The sequence below is a fragment of the Dermacentor andersoni genome, chromosome 9 (assembly GCF_023375885.2).
Source record: "Dermacentor andersoni chromosome 9, qqDerAnde1_hic_scaffold, whole genome shotgun sequence".
Classification (NCBI taxonomy): Eukaryota; Metazoa; Arthropoda; class Arachnida; order Ixodida; family Ixodidae; genus Dermacentor; species Dermacentor andersoni.
This window is the reverse complement of record NC_092822.1, coordinates 35,594,123-35,614,890: the sequence shown is the minus strand read 5'-3', so window position 1 is coordinate 35,614,890 and position 20,768 is coordinate 35,594,123. Positions and strand designations below refer to the sequence as shown.

Sequence of the window (20,768 nt, the reverse complement as noted above, 5' to 3'; positions counted from 1 at the left end):
ACTGCGCATTTCAGGCTGCTCTGGCCCTGCCAGTCTTGTACTGCAGCGATTCTCACAATGCTTTGCATTATGCAGATGTCAACTACAGTGAGTCTGTAAAGTTCTTTAGTGACTTCAGATCCTATGTTTTCCCGGTTAGTATGTTTTATTTCGTTTCTTTTTTCAGAACGTATGAATTAGTTTCTACTGTACCATGACAGCAGAATGCTTTTCCGAATCCATACACATTTCTTGCCAAAAGCAATGGACGGTGAATGACATAGAACACATCACCTTGTTTATTCATCAATCCTTCAAACACCATGATAACCTCAATTCACAGCGATGACACATCACTGCCCGTCACCTGTTGCTGCCTCAGAACGCAGTTCCAAGCGTAACTATACAGCTGCTTGTTCACCTCCTTGAGCATGGCCACCTGCTTGCTCAAGTCCTCCTCCCCCTCAAAAGCGCTGCCCTCATCTTCATCGTCGTCATCGTCTGCTTCCTCGTCACCAGCAGCAGACGACGAAGACATAGACAGCAGTGCCTCAGCCCAGTCCATGCGTGGCAATGCGTTTCGTCGCACCTCCTCCTCACGAATCATGCTCACCAGACCAGAGTCCAGGTGCACGGGAACTCCGTTCGGATCCTTGGCAGCCTGTGTAGTACGCTTGAAGACGCCCAGTGGAAGCGTTGGTGGTGAAGGCCGCATCGATGCCAGTGCCGCAGGTGTTGGGACGACTAGTACGTTGGTAACAGCTCCTTTGTGGTGCAGGACGTGTATGCATTGCTTAGAGGTGACATCCCACACTCGCGCTGTGCAGTCCTCGCTGCCTGATACCAGCAGCTGGCCATCCAGTGACGTTGCCAGGCAGGTCACCTTGCCTTCATGGCCAACAAACGTTGCTTCTGGTCGCTTGTTGCCTGTGTTCCACTTGTACAGGGCCACCTGCAAGAAAGAAACATACAGTCACCATCGTCATCACACTTGACCTGAACACCACCCTTTTTCCTCTCTTGCGGAGGGTGTTGCAGATAAAAATGAAGGCATGCAGAGCATGGGCAGTGACGACAGCCACTGGCTCACTCAGTGGCTGCCATAGCATAGAATCGCTCAGAAGTCTGGATCCTAGTCTGATCTTTGCTCTTTTGCTGTATGTACTACCAAGCTGGTGCTGAAAGTTGAGAGAACCAGCTTACTTTCACAGGGGTGCTTTGAATGTGCTGTATTAGTGAGGAGCCTTTCCAAAGCATGTGATGATCACTGCATTTTTTCATAATGTTGAACCGCAGAAATATGTATTCATTGCTTGGGTTAAGTCTGACAGCAGCTGTACAGCTAACCACGAAAGCTTCCGGAGCAACAAAATTCGATAAAACGCTACATTTTGTCGCATTTGTGCCACTGACCAATAATGTGACTGAAATGGCAACAGCAATGTTATCAGAATTTCCAGCGGCAATACACACTCCAGTTCAGCACTGTACTGGCTGTCTAAGCAATGGAGGTCATTTCTGTGCTGCTGCAGTAGTTCAGGGCAGTCTTTAGTCTCCCTTCCCACACAGATAAGACACCAGGCAACCAGTGCAGGAGAATGCATTGGCAGGCAACTACTGCATTTCACACTCTGCATCAGGTGCTCGAGTGTGGTGAAAGGCTTGTGTGCAATTTGAATACCCTCCTTCCACAGCATGTCTGCAAGTGCTTCACTTAACTCTCTCCCCATCTACCCTCCTCCCCTACAGGTAGGGAAGGCAGATGCTTTGTTTCTTTTCCCCACTGCTGACAGTAGGTCACTTCCTTTGTTTGTCTCATAAGCAACGCATCACTCTGCGGATAAACTGTTCTGGGCAACCGCTCTCTTTTAGGTTCAAGACACTCTTACCAGAACTTACTCGCACAATGCATGCACTTTCTTTTTGCAGAAACTTGTTCTGAAGTTAGGGGGTGCGATAATTACGTGGTGAAATCTTTTCGAAGGAAGGTTGTAGGTGCTAAAAAGAAAGTCAAAAATGAAGTGGCTGTAAACTGCGGTCCTCATACCAGCCTCTGTAAACTCAAACGAAATATTGGTACCAAGCAACATTTACCTTTGTATAAAAGCACAGGCTCTACATTAGCAGGAATTGCAAAGGCCCTTTATTTTCTGACAGTAGCTGAACCAGGAGTCACTAAACAAATAATCATGGCTCGTGCATACTGAGCCTAATGAATCATGCAAAGCTAAATACCTTCTAATAGCTCTGTGTCTTCTCTGGTTAAGCTCTGCACCATAAGATTGTGCAACCAATGCAGATGCTTGACGTCTATGGCTCTACTAATTCAGTGTTTCATAAAGGATAATGCGTATACAGATTAGCAGAGCTGTGAACGGCAGTAGCAAAGCTGGTACTGATATCTTGTGACACTATGTCTAACTACAATACTTTCGAGAAGTTCTTTTGTGTCGCCTGAGTGTTCTCATTGAAGGAAATCATCTAAGGACTCCACATTAACAATCACATCACTACCAATCCTTTACACCAGCAGTTAAGCAGAATAGGGTAGGTCTAGAACTGAGGTTGAACAGTGCGAATGAAACAAGGACATGAGGAAACAAATACCACAGACAAGCGCTGACTGCCAACTGGAAGTTTATTTGAAATTCTCAAATAAGCTTCCAGTTGGCAGAAAGCGCTTGTCTGTGGTATTTGTTCCCTCATGTCCTTGTTTTATTTGAACTGTTCAACCTCAGTTCTAAATATGAACCAACTAGCCCTCATCAAGATCTTACTAATGGTAGGTCACCGCAGTATGAGCTCTGTGTGCTCTCCGGCTAAACTTAGTGTCACAAGATGTCACTAACAGCGTTGTTGCTGCCACATACCTCTCCAGTAACCAGGTGCTATTCTGCAAACATAAACATTTACGGACAAGCTAAAACTCGCTGCAAGCTATACATAAAGTACATTGTCATAATATGTAAAAGGTGTATCTCAGGCCGGGTCACGTTCTTACCACCTATGGTAAACATGCCTCGGTGGCAAGCCTTTGGCAACAGCCGAGGTTGCTGTCGCACAGGCTACGCAAGGTGCCGCCAGCAAGAGTGGTTGGCAACATCCAGAGATCTGTGCTCGGGACGTTCAAAAGGCGCAGAATAAACCATTTTGTTCAGAAGAACTCTGCCGAGGGTTGGACTGCTAAACCTTACGTCACAAGTGTGACGCATCTGTCAACTGTTCCACCAAGCCGCGCGCGAGATGGCCTCTCCTCCACTGTCACTCAAAAGCAGCAGAAATCAGAAAATGCAACACAGCGCTGTCACTAACTACAGCACCTAAACCACTGGACATCGCAAAGAAAGTGTCACTAAAGATGGCCTTTTTGCCCATTTTGTCCCACTGAAACTGCAGAATTGTAGGTTGCCAATTAATTACGGTGCAGCTGAATGTACTTCTCTTCTAAATGTTGGACTACTATCTTCATTTTCAACTAGCAGTGCTGCAAATATGACCCTCAGAGTGTCTCAAGTAAGAAACATAGCCCCCAGCAGCAGGCACAACAAACACCATAACTATGGTAGGCACATAAAGCTTTCACTTTAAAAGTATACAAAGAACAGAAGCTCAAAGGAAACCAAATGTGCTGAACAAGCACGGCAATTATGACAGCAGAAACTAGCACTGACGCAAAACGTCATAAAAGAGATGTTTTAGTTAAGCACAGAAGGCTGCTTCGAAGACGCAGGTAAAGTTGCATACACATGTGCACAGATGCGGCTTTCACATGAGATCTTAGAGACTATGCTCGGATGTTCACTCTTCTGAAGCCTCTTTTAGCACTTTGATCTTTGGCAACACTATTGAGATCAAATGCTGCAATCCAGATGCACATTATATCTTTATTTCTTTCACATTATGTGGGCTTTCCATAAAGTTAGGGATAAAGGAACCACGTAAAAGATAATGTCATCGGAATAACTTGAATGATAGTGTCTGAGCACCGGTCCACTACTACTCCGAATTGAACTTATGCTCTCAAACGTATATTTCAGAACTTCCATAATTAAACCTAATTATTATTAAAAAAAAAAAAATTATGGGGTTTAACGTGCCAAAACCACTTTCCGATTATGAGGCACGCCGTAGTGGAGGACTCCGGAAATTTCGACCACCTGGGGTTCTTTAACGTGCGCCTAAATCTAAGTACACGGGTGTTTTCGCATTTCGCCCCCATCGAAATGCGGCCGCCGTGGCCGGGATTCGATCCCGCGACCGCGTGCTCAGCAGCCCAACACCATAGCCACTGAGCAACCACGGCGGGTAATTATTATTTAGCTAACTGCATTTTGAAAAATAGTCCAAAGTGAATAAGCACAAGTGTGAATATGCCTTTGGCCTCATTTGCCTACGATATACTGCTGTGCTTTTTAAGGATCACTAGAAAAAAGAAAAGTAAATCATTTTAGACTGCCAAAGTATTCTTTCGTTCGTGGAAAGAGGTTGAAGAAATTTTTAAAAAATTAATCTTTAGTTCGTTTTTAAAATTTTGTGCTATAATACTAGTGGTGGTTCACCAACATGACATTGCGGATTTCAAATTAGTATTTTCCTGTATTTCAGCCATTGTGCAAGTTTTCAAAACTTGCTAAGTTCAGTCTAACGCTCCTTTACAAACAGTACTGTCAATTTTTACAGATATAACATTACTAGAAGTGAGCAAACATGATCAAAATTAATGGCAAGCTGTTGCAGGAATTCAAGGTGGCTGGCGACTAGTGATAAACTAGTCCCTATATTTTTAGCTTATTTTCAGGCTTATCAAGCCTCCTCTTGAGGTAGGAGAGCTATTTCTTGGTATTGTGGAAAGAAGGTCATACACTGTCATAATTCATGTACACAGCTATCAAATTTTGAGTTCTAACTCTACATCCCAAATAATGGCCACAGTTCTTTCCACACGCAGTGATCAACAGCTAACTGATGAGAACTCACCTCGAATATCTTCCCTGTGCCGGAACCGGCGAAGATGCGGTCCTCGGCCGGATCTGTGACGACCGCCGTCAGCGGGGCGTCAAGCACCATGGTGGCCAGCAGCTCGCCACTGTCAATGTCGAACACACGGCACGTCTGGTCAGCCGAGCAGGTGTAGCAACGTGTCCCGCCCAGGGCACCGATGTGGACATCAGTGACGTCGTAGCTGTGTTGCGACCATGCGTGCATGGGCTCGGCGGGTCCCCGCGTGGCGGTGCAGGCAACCTCGGCCAGGTCCCAGACCAGCACCTGGCCGTCCCGTGACGCCGAAACGAAGCGACCACCATCATCGGTGAAACGCAAACACGTGATCAGCTGGAAGTGACGGCTCACCACGGCGAGAAGGTCACCCGATGAGACCTAAGACAAAAACAGCAGAGACATTCTATTGCAATAGAAAATATGCCCAAACTGCAGCATGGCATTGGTGTCATGTTCTCATATACCATCTTGGCTGTAGAAGTTCTTAGGAAAAGTAATATAAGGAATTCTGGTATTGTGATCATTTAGCTGGCATGAGAATGATGGACAGTACATGAATTCGTCTCTTTATTCATCTGGCATATGTTCTAGCATACCTGCCAGTATGTAAACTTCAAAATTAATAAAAATTTCGCAGACACAACATGAAGGGAGGGGAAGACGAGGGTAGCACACATTTTCCACACAACTGCAGAGTCATAGCATTGCAAAATGACTGATTTATGATATATTGACCATCATGACTGAGGCCTGCTTATGTGCAATGGCCCTTTTCATGCAATTTCTTTAATATCCTCCATCAACTGAATTGATGAAAGTAATGGAATGACCTGTTTTTCACATGCAGAGGTATGTAGGTGATTATGTGGCAATTCTTATAAAAGGATCAGTTATCTCTTCTCACGATACAGCAACTAATTAACTGGCAAACTTTAAAAAAAAATTAATTATTCGGTTTTACTTTCCAAAACCACGATCTGTTTATGAGGTGCGCCGTAGAAATTTGGACCACCTCGGGTTCTTTCATGTGCACCTAAATCTAAGTACACGGGTGTTTTTGCACTTTCCCCTTGTCTAAATGCAGCTGCTGCGGCTGGGATTCGATCCTGCGACCTCGTGCTTAGCAGCCCAACACCATCGGGGCTAATGTTACTAGCCTTTCTGGAGTCTTGTTTTCACATGTATGGCCACAGAACAGTAGCATTCAATTTCTGGATATTCAACTACTCCATTTTTCTTCTAGTCAACAAGTGTGTTTGGCTTGGCATATGTACTTTTGGACTAAGTAGATTTCCTAAATCTACAACAGCATGCATCGCAACTTAATCAACAGTGCATTTCTTAAGGAAGCACGAAACAGTGCATTGATTCTACCTTTATTCAGACAGCCAATCATGTGAGCAACAGCTTGAGGGTAGCCTTACAACCCTGATAAAGTGACCATCAGACACTGGATGTCTGAAATTCCTTTGACCCATCTATGTTTTAGGTGCTTCTACAAAAAATTTAAGCTCATAAGCAATTACCAAAGTAAAAAATGAAAAGGTGAAAGTATCAGTGCATGTAGTTCCTCATGTACATAATCTTTTGCACAATATATAAATAAGATTGCAAGTAAACGTCATTATTCTACTTTTCTTAATGCTTCCTGCAAGCTTTCTATTTGTGCAACCTTTTGCGAAATCAGAAACTGTCGGCATGTTCCACCAACCACAAGAAAAAGGTTTACGAACAGTGCATGAGCGGTATATACGACATTCGGCTAAGCTGTAGTAAAGTTTACGTAAGAAAGACAAAACATGTGTCAATGAGCGTGCAAGGCAAGACTGAAAAAAAAGTTAAAATGGGTACAGCAGAGTGTTCGCAGTTCACTGTAAAGAGTGCACATGCACTCTTTTTTTTTTTTTTCCTCAATAAGAGCAGGTATTTACAGCAGGCAAAAACCGAGCAGGATTGCGAGATCAGAGAGGCATTTTTCATGAACATGGTGGCTGCTGCTAACAAGCGTGTTAGCACACTGTCGCTCGCCATGCTAGAGTGTGAATTATAAACAGAGACGTGATAGCATTGCATTGCACGCACGCATGCTCACTTTCTCGTTCTGTGTGCGTGAACAAAATGTTGGTTGCCTTTTCCAAATAAAATTCAGTTGGCAGTCAGCGCTCTGTCCTTTTATGCGGTGCTTGCCTCATTTTTCTCCGACCATTTTTCGCGCAGCTTCAGTTGAAGCGTTTCAAAAATATCTGTGGTCAGTCGCGAGGCAAACGTAGACGCCTCTGGCGTCTCCTCTTCCTACGAACAAGTGTACCAACACAGTGTACTGCTACACGAGGCGCGTGCGTCTACGCGTTTTTCTTCGGTAACGCTGAGCTTAATGTCACCTATTACTCCCCCTCCTCCTCTGCCTCCTGTATTGGTGACACTAAGCTCGGCGTCACAAGAAACTCGCCCAGCCTATCCTGCCCAATAGTTGGGAACGGTGACAGCAGAAACCCACATGCCGTGCAGTTCCTGTAGCTTCACACAACACGAAGGCGACTGCCGCACACTTCTGTCGAAGAATTGTAGTATACTGCACTTTTGTTGATGTGACAAGTGGCAACCCGCTCGACTTTCCGGCGACGTGCGGTACACGAACGAGATATCGCGCGCGCGGTCAAACCAGAAACCACCAGCACGTGCGCGCTTACGAGAGCATGGCACGAGCGACAGCGCTCACCTGCCACAGGTAGATCTTGTCGCCTATACCGGCCACGCAGTACAGGCCGTCCGGAGACGCCGCCAACGCAGAGACCCTGCCAGGGCACACGATTTGCCTCTGAATCTGATCGCGACGCTGCAGCGACCAGACCCGCAGCAGCGGCTTGTCGTGCTGCGCGCCGACCACGTAGTCCGAGCCCAACAGACAGAGCGTACGCGGACTGCTCGCGCCTCCCTTGTACTGCGAGAGCACCGACGCCGACACCATGTCCCACACGCAAGTGTTCCACAACTGGCCGGCGCCGTCACTCGTGAAGATGCATTCGAACGACGCCATTTCTTCCGCTGCATCAAACGCGCCCAGCCGGTTTAGCCCTGCTCGTCACGGCGAACCACCAAAAGCTCCGCTAGGTGCCTGTAGTGATGCGCCAATTTTAAAAACATACAAGGCTGCGCGACGTGAACCGCCGGCCGCTGTGGGACTCGAGGATGGTTGTTGCGCGTTAGAACTGCCACCCATGTTTACGACGAGGCAGATGTCGTTGTTCGACGCGCAAACGGTGCAAAAACATAGAAGTTGCAACCGTGACAGTTGGCACGTATGTGCGTTGGCTCAGTAGGTCGCTAGGCGCGGCAGATGCGTGGAAAGACACACGCGCGCACGCAGCGCGCACGTGCAGATTGTTTTACCACGCGCGCTCTCTCTCGTTGTGTGCCGTACGCCGCCGGGAAGTCAAGGAGGTCGCCACTTGTCACATCAACAGAAGCCATGTGCATCACGCGAAAGCTGCAGCTGACTCTGGCGATCCTGAAGCCCGATGTTTGCAAGATCCCCATGAAACTCGAGGTGAGACGGGCGATCGCGAACTTTCTCGGAACCATTAATCGGTCGGCCCAATGCCCAGAGAGGAAGTGTCCTTGACGCGAGCAATTAGCGCGGTTGACGGCTGACTCGCCACCTCCCTGAAGACCGTACGCTTTTCGGCAAGAATAGCGCGAAAGAAAAAAGAAAAAAAAAGACAGTATGCGCGGTTAAACAAGGGAGGGACGTACGCGCTTTTTCTATTGATTCATTTTCGTGTTCTGTTCGTTGTTTGGCGTTATTCTGAAATTCGTGGCTGTCGTAAACAATTTTTCGAGCGGCTATTTCAGTGGAGAAGCTCGAAGATATTGGTTTTCGCGATAGTTGCCATCTAAACCTGTGGCGTTTACTTATCTGAATTTCGCACAGGCTGTTCGGCAGGTGATCCTGGAGAATGATTTCATCTTCGTCAAGAGCAAGATGGGATCTTACACTAGAGAACAGATGGAGAAATTCTACGCCGAGCATCAAGGTAGGGTTGATAAATATGTATCGCCTCAGTTCCTTCCGTACGTTCACAGTAAATTCGCACTGTACGTATTTTTCCATTTGCAAGCGTGATTGCAAGCCCGAGTCAACATATGTTGCGAAACAGCTGTTCTCTCATTGTGAGTTTCGCCTCATCCGTCATGTCAAGCTAAGTGATTCTAAAAAAAGCTCTGGTCCTTCAGTTTGAGTTACCGCGAAAATGAATAAACAACCCCACGCCACCCCCCCCCCCCTCAAAGAAAAAAATTACAAATAAAATAAAAACAGTGCTTTCTTTCCTTTTAAACGACCATTCCACGGCGCGCTGTTCGTGCTCGGCCAGATTTTAACAGGCTTTGTTAAAGTCTGCGAGCAGACGGCTCTTAGACGTCGTACGTGGTGCACCAGTTTCTAGACCAAACGTGTCACCTGCTCCGAGCTTTCGGCCAGATTTTAACAGACTTGGTTAAAGTCTGCGAGCAAACGGCTCTTAGACGTCGTGGTGCGGCAGTTTCTAGACCAAACGTGTCGCCTGCTCCTGGGTTTCGAAAGTGTCGCGTTCTGCACGACGCGGCGCTGGTCCTCGTATACCGACGCGACGACACTCTTCGAAGGTAAAACTGACGCGTATCGTCTAATTGCGTCGCACAGCGTGTTTCCCTTAGGGCTCCGCTTTCCCGAAAAAGCGAGTAAAATGGCTTATCAAAGATGACCCGAAGCCGGGCCGGCCGGCCGGCCGGCCGGCCTACCGCGCGTTGAACGCGTTCCAGCAGACGATGCGCGGAGCTAGCGTTATCTCTACAAGCACATCTTCTAACCGTACGCCGAGATTTCTTCCGAAACACACGTGCTCTAGCTGCGTGCGTCCCGCTGCTCTGTTTACTCACGCCTGTGTACGCCATCTTAAGGGCGAGCTTCTAATCCTGTCGAGGAGATAAGAGAGCGGAGTGACAATGAAGTTGACACCCACTACTTTCGGGACCACCGCGCGCTGCGCTTCTGCAACAACCGAAGTCATTCCTCCCCCGACCCCCATTCGCACACTTTCCCAGAAGCGAAGTGTCAATATACGCGGAGCGCACCCGAGTGCATATCCGGTTGCGTGAGTAATGGAACGGGGATAAGTGCGCGCAAGGACTTCAGACTTTGCGGTCGATGCGATACAATTGTCACCTCGTAGCCCGGAATCGTGCCGGCGCGCACGTCTTTGAAGAGGTCGTGCGGGGATAGAGTTGCGGTCGATGACTGCTGTGGCGGTGCTATCCGGTTTCGATGCAAAGCGAGTCGGGATGATGCAACCAATGCGGTGCTGTCGACGTTGTCTGACCTAGCAAGCGAGGAATTCATACGGCCCAGACAACAATGACGTTGACAGTTTATCACGCATTTATAGATTAGTAGGACATGAAAAAATATTGTCTATGTTAAGTGAATGAAACCTCAGTGAAGCAGCTAATTAAATGTCCACAGCTAAATGGTACGATGCATACAATAGGTGCTCAACTTTATGAAATGTTTAATAGATGCCATGCCAAAAATTTACGGAAACTTGGAAAGCACTGCATCCAGCCCGACAACAAAGCACTTGTATTGCTAGCGCTCACGTAGTAATGGAAAACAACGGTTCCCACATGAATTTTTTGCCACATCTTAGTACGAATGACTATAGCGTAACTATCAATAAGACGCATTGTAGGATTTAAAAAGCACGAAACAAGCAAGAACTTACTCACAAGGTTATCTTTCTTTTTCTGGTCAGTGTTTTCTTTAAACAACTTGGCTTAAAGAAATAAAAGAACACAAATGAGAGCTAGTGACAATGCATATGAGAAATAAACAGTGCACCACTGTTGTGAAGATTTTTCAAGCCAGAATAATAAAAAACCTAGGACTAATTGCACTTCCTCTTTCCCCTGGAATTTTGCATTTGCCCACTGGCATGATAGCAGATATTAATGTGCCTCAATTTCATGTTGACTCAGAGCTACAAGTTGTCCATATCTTGATATTGCATGGCTGTTACACTGCCCGACTAATATATGAACCTTTAAAAACGTCTTTCTAACGGTGTTTTAGTTCTCTTTTTTCTTTGTGCTATTATGCAGTTTTCTGTTTTATTTTAAAAGTGTATTCATTTTTTTTTCTTTTCTTATTATTTTTTTAGAGGCTGGCCAACTCAAGGAGCGAAAACTAATATGGTACAATTGTTTTGTTTTTGCGCTTTAGGGAAATTCTTTTTCGAGAGGCTGGCAAGCTTTATGTCCAGGTATGTACCCTGCATGCTTCACTGTTTTGTGCTGTCCAGAAAAATCAAGTCATGTAACCCAGTCCATGCTTTTCATATGCCATCTGTATCACTAGTGGGCCACTGTCAGTCCATGTATTGGCAAAAGAGAATGGCATCAAAGAGTGGCGTACGCTCCTCGGGCCAACCCAAGTGTTCAGGTAAGATAGCTTTTGCTCATGTTTTACGTCAAGCGAAGCCATTTGATAATCCTATTCAAATGTTATTTGGTTTGAAAAAATCTGTACAATTGAAAGAGAGAAAAGGAAAGCAATGAACAGCAGGCTGCCAACTGCCACCAGAAGGGCCACAATGCCTGCCTACTATTCGGAAAGGAGGGGACAGAATAAAAATGAAAGATACGACGAAGGCAAGAAAAGAAAGAATGAGATGATAGGTCACTAAGACGAAAGTAATACACTGATGAAGATTAGAGTACAACAGCGGGCACATATGGAAATCGCTGCAGGGAGCATCACTCCATGATGAATGCGAATAAAGCAACTAGCAGACTTCAGTGATGTTTCCCACTTTGAAATGCAATGGTAGTGCACTGCTTTCTTTTCAAAAACTTCTTTGCATTGTAACAAAACATCGTCCTTGTACATTACAGTACAGTTTAGCTTTGAGGCAACAAACACGAGTATAACGAATTGTCAAATACAAAAGAAGAAATCTGGAATGCTTCTTGCCAATATCAGCACATAAAGTATACATGCTTATAGCAAATACTGGATATAACGAATAATATAGAAGAATAGGGGAATCTGAAGGGCTTGATTTGTCATTGCTCATAATCACACAGTGACAAACAATGAAGCAGGTAACAGGAGATGAAAGTGGATGAAAAGATAACTTGCCATGGATGGCACAGCATAGCATGCACAATGTGGAGGATGTACAGATAAATGATTCCACACATATATGTAAACACACGCGCACACATACACACACACCCCCACACACGTGTATATATTTATATATTTGAGTTAAGTTTAATAGATATTAATAGTATTTTCATGCAGCTCACTGCGAAGTTTTGCAGAGCATGGGACAAAATAAGCGACAATACAGAAACTCCTTACAAACACATGACTCAACTTTTTATTGGCTGTTCTCCGGAAAATTGTGCTTGTCTACTAAGGCTCTAACCTTGCAGGGCTATTCACGATGCCCCCAATTCCATTCGTGCAAGGTTTGGCCTGACAGACACACGGAACGCTGGCCATGGATCAGGTCAGTGTCATGTTAACCATCCTGCATGAAATTAAGCTGCACCCAATAAAAGGGCTTACCCTCAATGTTGTTATGAAAAGCCTGAATAAAAAAAATTATTGTTGATGATAAATTTATACAAATTTATATAAGGAACACATGTAGACCCGAAAGATGTGGCAAAGACTAACTTCAGTAATGCGAGAAATCACCCCACCACCATATGGCTGGTCACATGATGCAAAAGGCTTTCGAGGCCGACTGCAACAAAATTTCACTTTTATTAAATTGGTCATAACTGAATAGTGCATATTGAAGCAACCTTGGCAGAGCTGCTGGGCTGGTAATTGTCATATTTTTTTTTTTGATAACAGCGCTTAAGTAGCACCTAAGCACACTACGCAGGCGCCTCGTAGACAGTGGATATGATGGAAATACTATGCCATGGCCTCCGAGATTCTCAGCATGCTGCCAACGTCACGTGATCTCAGAGGTTATGCCCATGCATCATTTTTCTGTGTTTTGTGGTGAGCGTAATTTGTGGCAAGCTGCAAGGACAGCGCTCTTTTTGTGGTTTCAGTAACAAAAATGTTTGTTTTTGCTCGCTGTTTGTGACGCATCCACTGATATTTGAAAAGTAAAAATTTTGGACGGGGACTGCTGTATATATGTACAGTCGACCACAAAAATTTACGGACAACAAGGTCTGAGAAAAAGCTGAATATATCCGCAACCTCACAACACAGCCTGGTACTTGCATTTCCAGCCTCTGCTAGTGTATGCGAACAACATTGTGATGTATGGTTTTACTGGCTACTGTTTACAGGCTGCTTAGAAATTGAAAATTTTGTGAGATCCCAAGGTTTGCAGACTTTTATGGTCGACCGTACACTAACTAAAGCTAGGCTCTTTACGTGGTCCAAAATTATTTTGTCGTCAGCCTTTTAAAGGATCATAGTGTTAAAGGGACACTAAATAAAACATTAAATTAGTTTAGACATACGAAGTATTATTTCAAAACTCTGCTGTCATTTATTTATTGGTAATACATTGTTTAAAAAACGAGAAAATAAAGGTCAAGGTTTAGTTTCTTTGCTTGTTTTTTTAAATTTCATGCTGTAACCTGAGTGTCGGTATGTCAGTGTGACGTCACAGATTTCAAAGGACATTTTCATATTTGGAATGTTGTGGCTTAGCATAGTTGAATGCCTCTACAGTGAAATGACCTGTATAATGAAGAATTATTGTGAGTGGTATAGTGTGCGATCTTTACGGCGAAATTACCTGTATAACGGAGGAGTTTAGAGGTCCCAAGCTCTTTGTTATGTAGGTGCATGACTGTGAATGTTCTTGAAACTCGCCAAGTTTATTTTCTGACTCCTTTAGAGTATTATGTCTGGCTATCTTTACCGATCATAATCTTATCATGCCTAAGCTGACGCCATCGAAATTCATGACGTCACGATGAGCTGGTGTGGAAAATTCAAGGCGGTGGCACCAACCAGCTTTCATGTTTGCTTCTTTTCTGGCTTGCCAAGTGTCTTCTAACGGCAAGGGCTACTTTCTTGGCATCGTAGAAGGGTAATCTAGTGACACACCTCAAATAATTTTTCTCTTTAGTGTTCCGTTGAGCCTACTGAAATAAATTTGGCATTCGGCCTTTGCCTGCTTGTATCCCTCGCACGCTTGACACTCGATAGCACTGACACAGAAGCTCACCTATCAATGCACTTTGCAGATTCTGAGGATTCAGCCAGGCGCGAGATCGGCTTCTTCTTCCCAGAGTTTGACCAGGACATGTGGTACCTGAACGAGGAGCAACGCTGGCGCCGCGCAAAACTCTTCTTCGACCTAGAACGATGCGAGCACGTAGTGGTCGACGAACAGGAACAGCAACAGAGCACCTAAGCTTCGTTTCTGTGTCGTGCCGAGCGCCTCATTACCAGCTCAGTGACATGCATCCTTGTGAAAACTTAGTATTGTAAATTTCTTAGTATTGCTTTTTAAAAGCGTTTTGACACCATCAATGTTCCAAGTCTGCGAACTTGGTCACTAAACTACGTATTATGATATGTACACTGCTGACATGCACTGGCTCCTACTTACCAGCAGCAGTATATACAGTAAAATCTTGCGTATAGTATGCACACAGCATATTATAGTTTTGCACTAGATCACATCAAAGTTACTTCTATTACATTGATGTACTAATGTGTTTAGAGGTTTAAGCTTTTGTTGTTCCCACAGAACAGTGCTGTCTTTCAGTCGCACGACGTATCGATAAATTTTTATCACTTCCTTTTTTATTTCTGTTCCTATTTCGCTTCTCCATAGCAGCCCTGTGTACTACACTTGGATTTGTGTGTACTACACTTGGATTTGTATTATATATACAAGATTTTCACATTGCTTCTGTAGGACTACTGTATCAAGTGTCCGCACTGTTTTTTATATATGCACTTTTTGTTAACCTCTGGCTGAGCACTACCACAGTGTAAACAACATTCTTGCTCAATAAGTTTGCCGACTTGCCCACCAAGCCACCAATTGCAACACCTGCGATGTTCACTAGAATCGCATCCTACCGAGTAGTGTATTGGTACTATTCTAACGTAATGTTTCTAGATCTCTTGCCAGACACCATTGTGCCCCTGGTGTTCAATGCATCACCACTTTTGTGATATGTGTAAGAATATTCTGGGTTGTTTGTAGAGAAAATTCGCAAAATATGGTAGGCAACACTGGTGCTCAGGGCAGAGATGACATCACAATTCTATTCCAATGGCATCCCTTGTTGCGCTTCGTCAGGGGTTCAGAGCTCCACTCCACACGCTTTGTCAATGCAATCGGCCGGCTGTGAACGATAGATAAGAGTGGCATAGAATTGAGCGGATGGATTTGATACGTCATACAGGCCCTGATAGCCGAAGCTGTGCGAAAATGTCAGATGGAAACATGGGCAAGCTTAGGCAGATGTACGACAAAAGCTTGTTGCATGACTTCGGGCTGGATGAGATTATTTATTACTTCTGCACAGACAATGCATCAAAAGCGACACTGCTTACTGTCTTCGGATCAAGTTCTGAGGTGTCGAAATCAGTAGAAGAGGAGAGTGGCACAGGGTAGCGGTTTCCTTACTCCAGACCTTGGAATGACTGTAACAGCAGATGGTTTACCAAGCAGCTCAGTGACTGGTAAATGACTGCTTGGTGACCTGCTCACACTCCCTCCACAAGCATTCTAACTGCCATTATCACCGTGTATAACTTGCAACAACGTATAGTGAATTCTAAAGGAGTGCTAACATGACACTTTCAAAAAAAAAAATTTTTTTTTTTTTGCATTAAGTGAAAGTCCTAGCCATGTACAATTGTAAATTGTACAAAAATATGCTGGCTACAAAATTTTGTCTAACCAATTTACTGCATTATAGATACTGCTTTTTATGTACTTGTTTTGGTTTTTGGTTTTAGATACCAAGGAGGCAGATGCTGCTCGTGATTTCTTGGCACGAGTTGCCGACTCTTTAGTGCCTTAGAGTGCTCATCAATTGTGCCATAATGCCAGAGGAGTGTACAGTGAAAATGAGAAAAGACATATTTTTGTGTAATGAGCAATGAAATAAATATTTATTGACATTACCGCAACATTGTCCAAATTTGTGTCATGGTATTTCAAAACAACAAGTGCACGTCCTTAACACTGAAACATACAAGAAGGAACACAACATGAGCAAATAAGAAAACTGTATATAGGCCGCAACTTACTCAAAGAATACAAAAAATGCTTTTTTAGCACTTTACCTGTTGCTAAGATTACACACCCCACGCTAAAAAAATACACATTCTACAATGCCCCCCATTGAAAATTTTGCTTGAGCTTATTATTGAAGAATCGCGACAACCGTGTGTTGCATCAGAAAAATATTGTGAGGTGGACGGAGCTCCGTTTTTGAGCATCCGCATGATAAAAGCTTCAAGGTCCTGTAAGAAGATAACTAACTATATTTATATAACTATGCTTGAATAATTGGGAGTGAGCTTTGTACACTTGAAGAAATAAAAACTCGCTAAACATCCTTTTCAGTGCATGACAACTAATTGCTAAACACTATAACAGTCTGCTGTATGTCACCAGTGACCTCGCAAGACGTACATTGGAAGACATCAAGGCTGACGACATAAACAAGGTATTTAGCAATGAAGCAAGTATTAATGCCCAGTAACAATGTAGAGAAACATAAATACACATGGCTATTCAGGAGTGAAGCATGTAACTCCCGAATATTATACAGCAAGTCTGTAGAAATAGTGCCATCAATGACTAAACAAGACATAGCCGGCCACAAGTGTACAAGCACGGGACTTGCGAAAAAAAAAAAACGAATTTCTGCAAAGCCTGGCCCTGAGCCTTTCTAACCTGCATAGTGATCTACTAAATTAGAAGCACCATGCCTTCACAGACAAGTAATTCACATACATCGAGGAATTATGTTCCGCAAGCTTTTGTGGTCGGCTGTATATTGGGAGTCGTCGAGATTTGACAATGTAAGTCAAGTATTAGTGATGAGGTGTAAACAAAATGAGCTCCGTCATATCATTAGTTGATACTTGGTGACCACTATAAGCAAGGTTGCTGCTGCAAGCAAAGCTTGTTGGTCCTGCACTATTTCGAACGGGTGTCGAAGTTGAGTTCTGCTTTGCACAACACAACACGTTCGGCATCAGTACTTTCCTTGTTTATATGCTGCAAATGACGAGTTCGCGTATTCAGCGAACTCTGCAATTGAAAATGCGAATCCAGCAAGCCTCGGGCAATACCATGCATCTGTAGATCTCGCTGCTACTGATTCTTGTATGACTTTCTTATTATCTACAGTAAATCAACAATGCAAAAATCAGGCACTGGAGAAGCAGGTGTCGAGTGTCCACAATGCCAGCCAGCAGTGCTGCTGCTATATGTTCATCGAATTCTTGAGGCATTTGTAATGTTTGAAGCTTTTTATTTCTACACTATTCTGGAAGCCAAATGCGCTGCTGCTTATTTAGTTTATATGCTGGCTATCTGACACTCAATACAAATTACTTTACAATTTAGTCTTTTCTCACCTCCTGAAGTAAACAGCGAACTTGGTACATTTACTTATTATTGTATGTTTTGAATAGACTAAAATATACATCCCATATACCGTTTCAAGCTATTGCTTTTTACTATTATTCTGTACTATTGTGTGTACAAAGGGGGGTACAAAATAAACCAAACTTTCGTTTTCATGCCTCTCATGGACGTACTTCCATGTCCCACCACTAGGTGTGGCTAGTTATAGCCCTCTGCTATCAGTGCCTTGAAGGAAGTAATCGTAGAAGCCATTCTGTGCATTGCTTTGTTTTGAAGAGGTTAACCACGACATGCATGCGAAATCATGATGTGTGATTGTCAGGAGTGGCATGTCTGCATCAAATTTTGTTTTCTTTTGGGAAAAACATTCACGGAAATGCATGGAATGCTTCAAGAAGCCTTCAAGGAACAAACCTTGAGTCGTACTAAAGGCTACAACTGGTGTCATCAATTTAAGGATGGCAGATGAGCATTGAAAATTAATCTCGTTTGGGTCGCCCTTCAACCTATTGGGCAGACAAAAATGTTGAGTTGATGCTTGAAACGATCAACCAAGATCACTGAATGACAATCGGCAAGTTATCAGAGGATGCAGGCATCGGTTGGAGTCCATGCCAATGAATTTTGACTGAGGAATTGCAGATGAGGCTAATTGCAGCAAAATTCGTGCCCAGACTACTCACAGAGAAACAAAAACAAACTCAGCTGCCGATGACTAAAGACTTGAAAAATGAAACCACAACTGCCCATATCTTGAGTGGAAGGTGATAACAGGTGATGGGAGTTGGTGCTACGGCTATGACCACACATGGTCAAGTCAGTGGAAGATTCCACAAAAGAAGACAAGTTTGGTCCAATGTCAACACAATGCTGATTCGTCTTTTGCGACGTCTAGGGCATGGTCCATTGCGGGTTCGTCCCAGATGGACAGACCTTTAATCGAAAGATTTACCTAGGGGTTTTAAGGTGCCTGCGAGAGGATATCTGAAGGAAATGACCAGATCTGTGGCGGAGTGGTGAGCTGCTTCTTCATTGTTACAATGCTTCTGCACGCACTGAGTGCGCCAAGTGAACAGCATTATCTGGTATCACAGCAATGGACGGTCATTCCCCACCTGCTCTACTCCCCAGACCTGGCACCCTGTGAGCTCTTTTTATTTCCCAGGATGAAAAAACTTGAAAGGGCAGCCTTTCAATGATGTGCCAACCGTAGAAACAGCTTCGCAGGTGGCCCTCGACAGCATCAGAAATGAAGAGTTCCTAGGATGCACCGAGCAGTGTAAAAAAACAAATTGACAAGTGCACTGGGACTCAAGCAGACTACTTTGAAGGCAAATAATTTGTTTTTCCCATAGAAGTGAATAGAAAAGTTTATTTAGAAAAAGTTCAGTTATTTTTGTACCCCCTCTTCCATTGTTACTTTAAGTTAATCTTTACTGCATGGCATACACAGGTGCACTTCTTTTGTTAACATTTATGTTTCTTAAAATTACACACAACTATGTGCACACAATGCTGGTACTTCTGGCACTCGCTACTGCATAGCACCATCTGCCTCCTAAAAAGACCACCAGACACATTGAAAACACAACATGGCTTTTCAACTGTGTGCCCCAGTAGTATCTCCTATACTGAAGTATATACACAATTGTATTAGAGACCCGGGAAACACCAGATGTGTTGTTACACAAGACAAGACTGCTAGTGGCAATTCCCGTGTGATCCTTCGTCGCTGATGAGTGAACGGTAAAAGCTGACATTTGTTTACAACTGTCCAAACAAGTGAATGGGGCACGGTGGTCAGTAATGTGCAAGCTTCCCTGCAGCGCTTGCGGTGCATTGGCAAGGGGTAACCGCCGGCTCAATGTGCAACAAGATCGCCAAAGTAGGCAGTAATGGTCTTAATCTTGTTGTGTAGCAGGTTCTGCTCGATCTCGACCTTGCCTCCAGGACCGGCCAGTTGGACAAGCTGCGAGAGACAGAGGAGTTTGTCAGCATCAGTCGGTATGAGGTACGAACGTCCTGTAAGCCGTAGAAGCCAAGCCAGCCGAGTTACGCATGTTGCAGACACAGCTGGAATATGCCATATTTTTTCGAACTGTAGTGCATGAACTATATAAGATTCATAAGTTGAACTTCCACGGTGCACGGACTATACTACATGACATTTTTTTTTAATATATCAGAGGTGTGCTTGACTAAAATGACACCCGACTGTGCCTGCAAATTTCTTCCCGTGCTCGCAGCAGAATCAGCAGTGCAGTGATCATCATGCATGACCAACATATGCGTCATGCATGACCAATATATTTGTATAGCTTCATACATGTAACTACACATATATAGCTACACATATGTATATGTAACATGTAGCCATGCGAAATGCTTCCTTCACTTATAAATGTCATGGAAACCAATGGCACACGGCACGAAAAGTTGTTGGGATTAAATGTAGGTACGGCTCTGCACTACAGAGTGGCTTGCTCGTCGCATTAAAAGAGGTCAGGAAGCGATACGCAAGCTTTCTAATTTTACTGAGAACTGTGCGATTCCATGGCACCAAGGTGAAGCATTCCTTGTGCAACAGTTTTGCATGGCCTCTTGGATTGAGACATTCCATTTTTATCACAGCAGGGTGTGCCACCACCTCGGGAGCCACAATGTTGGAAACACTGCAGGCGTGTACCGTTTGTCACCAGACATGCAAGGTGTGCGATGGCCCAAGCTGAACTGCAAAGCTAAAGCCAGGTTTTGTTGTACACTGCACTGAACTTGATTCGAGTGCCAGAGGTGCAGGTGGTCACAAAGAAACACCTATTAGTGGTATCAACTCACCAGCATGACAACGAGGCAATGGATATTTAAAAGTGCCCGGTAACAAAATGTCATGCGTGTTTCGGATGCCACCTAGCATTTGTTTCTGTGTCCAGGTGTTTTCCTTTAATTTGACTCTACCTATACGTATGCAAGTCCAATAGCTAGCAAGAAATTTGCATTTTAACCACTCAGCTGGATCATACAAAATAACTACCACATGCATGTAAGAGCGCAGTTGTATTCTCTGGCACATCAATCTAGTCTCTCATCAGAATCAATAACACCATTCAGATGCACAGCTGTCGAACAGTGAACATTAAAATTTAT

The 20,768-nt window shown here is 44.2% G+C and overlaps 3 protein-coding genes across 3 annotated transcripts in view; 1 reads left to right on the top strand and 2 right to left on the bottom strand.

Annotated features, from left to right (window-relative positions):
- Positions 1–255: 255 nt before the first annotated feature.
- Positions 256–8,050, bottom strand: LOC126527681 (WD repeat-containing protein 18). Its single transcript, XM_050175540.2, has 3 exons — positions 7,697–8,050; positions 4,957–5,355; positions 256–931 (listed from the first exon to the last, which is right to left on the bottom strand). The coding sequence occupies exons 1-3, from the start codon at positions 8,012–8,014 to the stop codon at positions 317–319; spliced, it is 1,332 nt and encodes a 443-aa protein (XP_050031497.1). The 5' UTR covers positions 8,015–8,050; the 3' UTR covers positions 256–316.
- A 299-nt stretch (positions 8,051–8,349) lies between these two features.
- Positions 8,350–16,153, top strand: nmdyn-D6 (nucleoside diphosphate kinase 6). The gene is made up of 6 exons (XM_050175553.3): positions 8,350–8,524; positions 8,909–9,011; positions 11,234–11,273; positions 11,369–11,452; positions 12,451–12,527; positions 14,245–16,153. Exons 1-6 carry the CDS (start codon positions 8,447–8,449, stop codon positions 14,412–14,414), a joined length of 552 nt encoding a protein of 183 aa, XP_050031510.1. The 5' UTR covers positions 8,350–8,446; the 3' UTR covers positions 14,415–16,153.
- Tgs1 (Trimethylguanosine synthase 1) overlaps positions 16,106–20,768 on the bottom strand; it is a 32,383-nt gene continuing 27,720 nt past the window's right edge. The window contains exon 12 of the mRNA XM_050175533.3: positions 16,106–19,593. Coding sequence (XP_050031490.1) covers positions 19,486–19,593 — 108 coding nt within the window. The 3' untranslated portion in view covers positions 16,106–19,485. The remainder of the gene's footprint in view (positions 19,594–20,768) is intronic.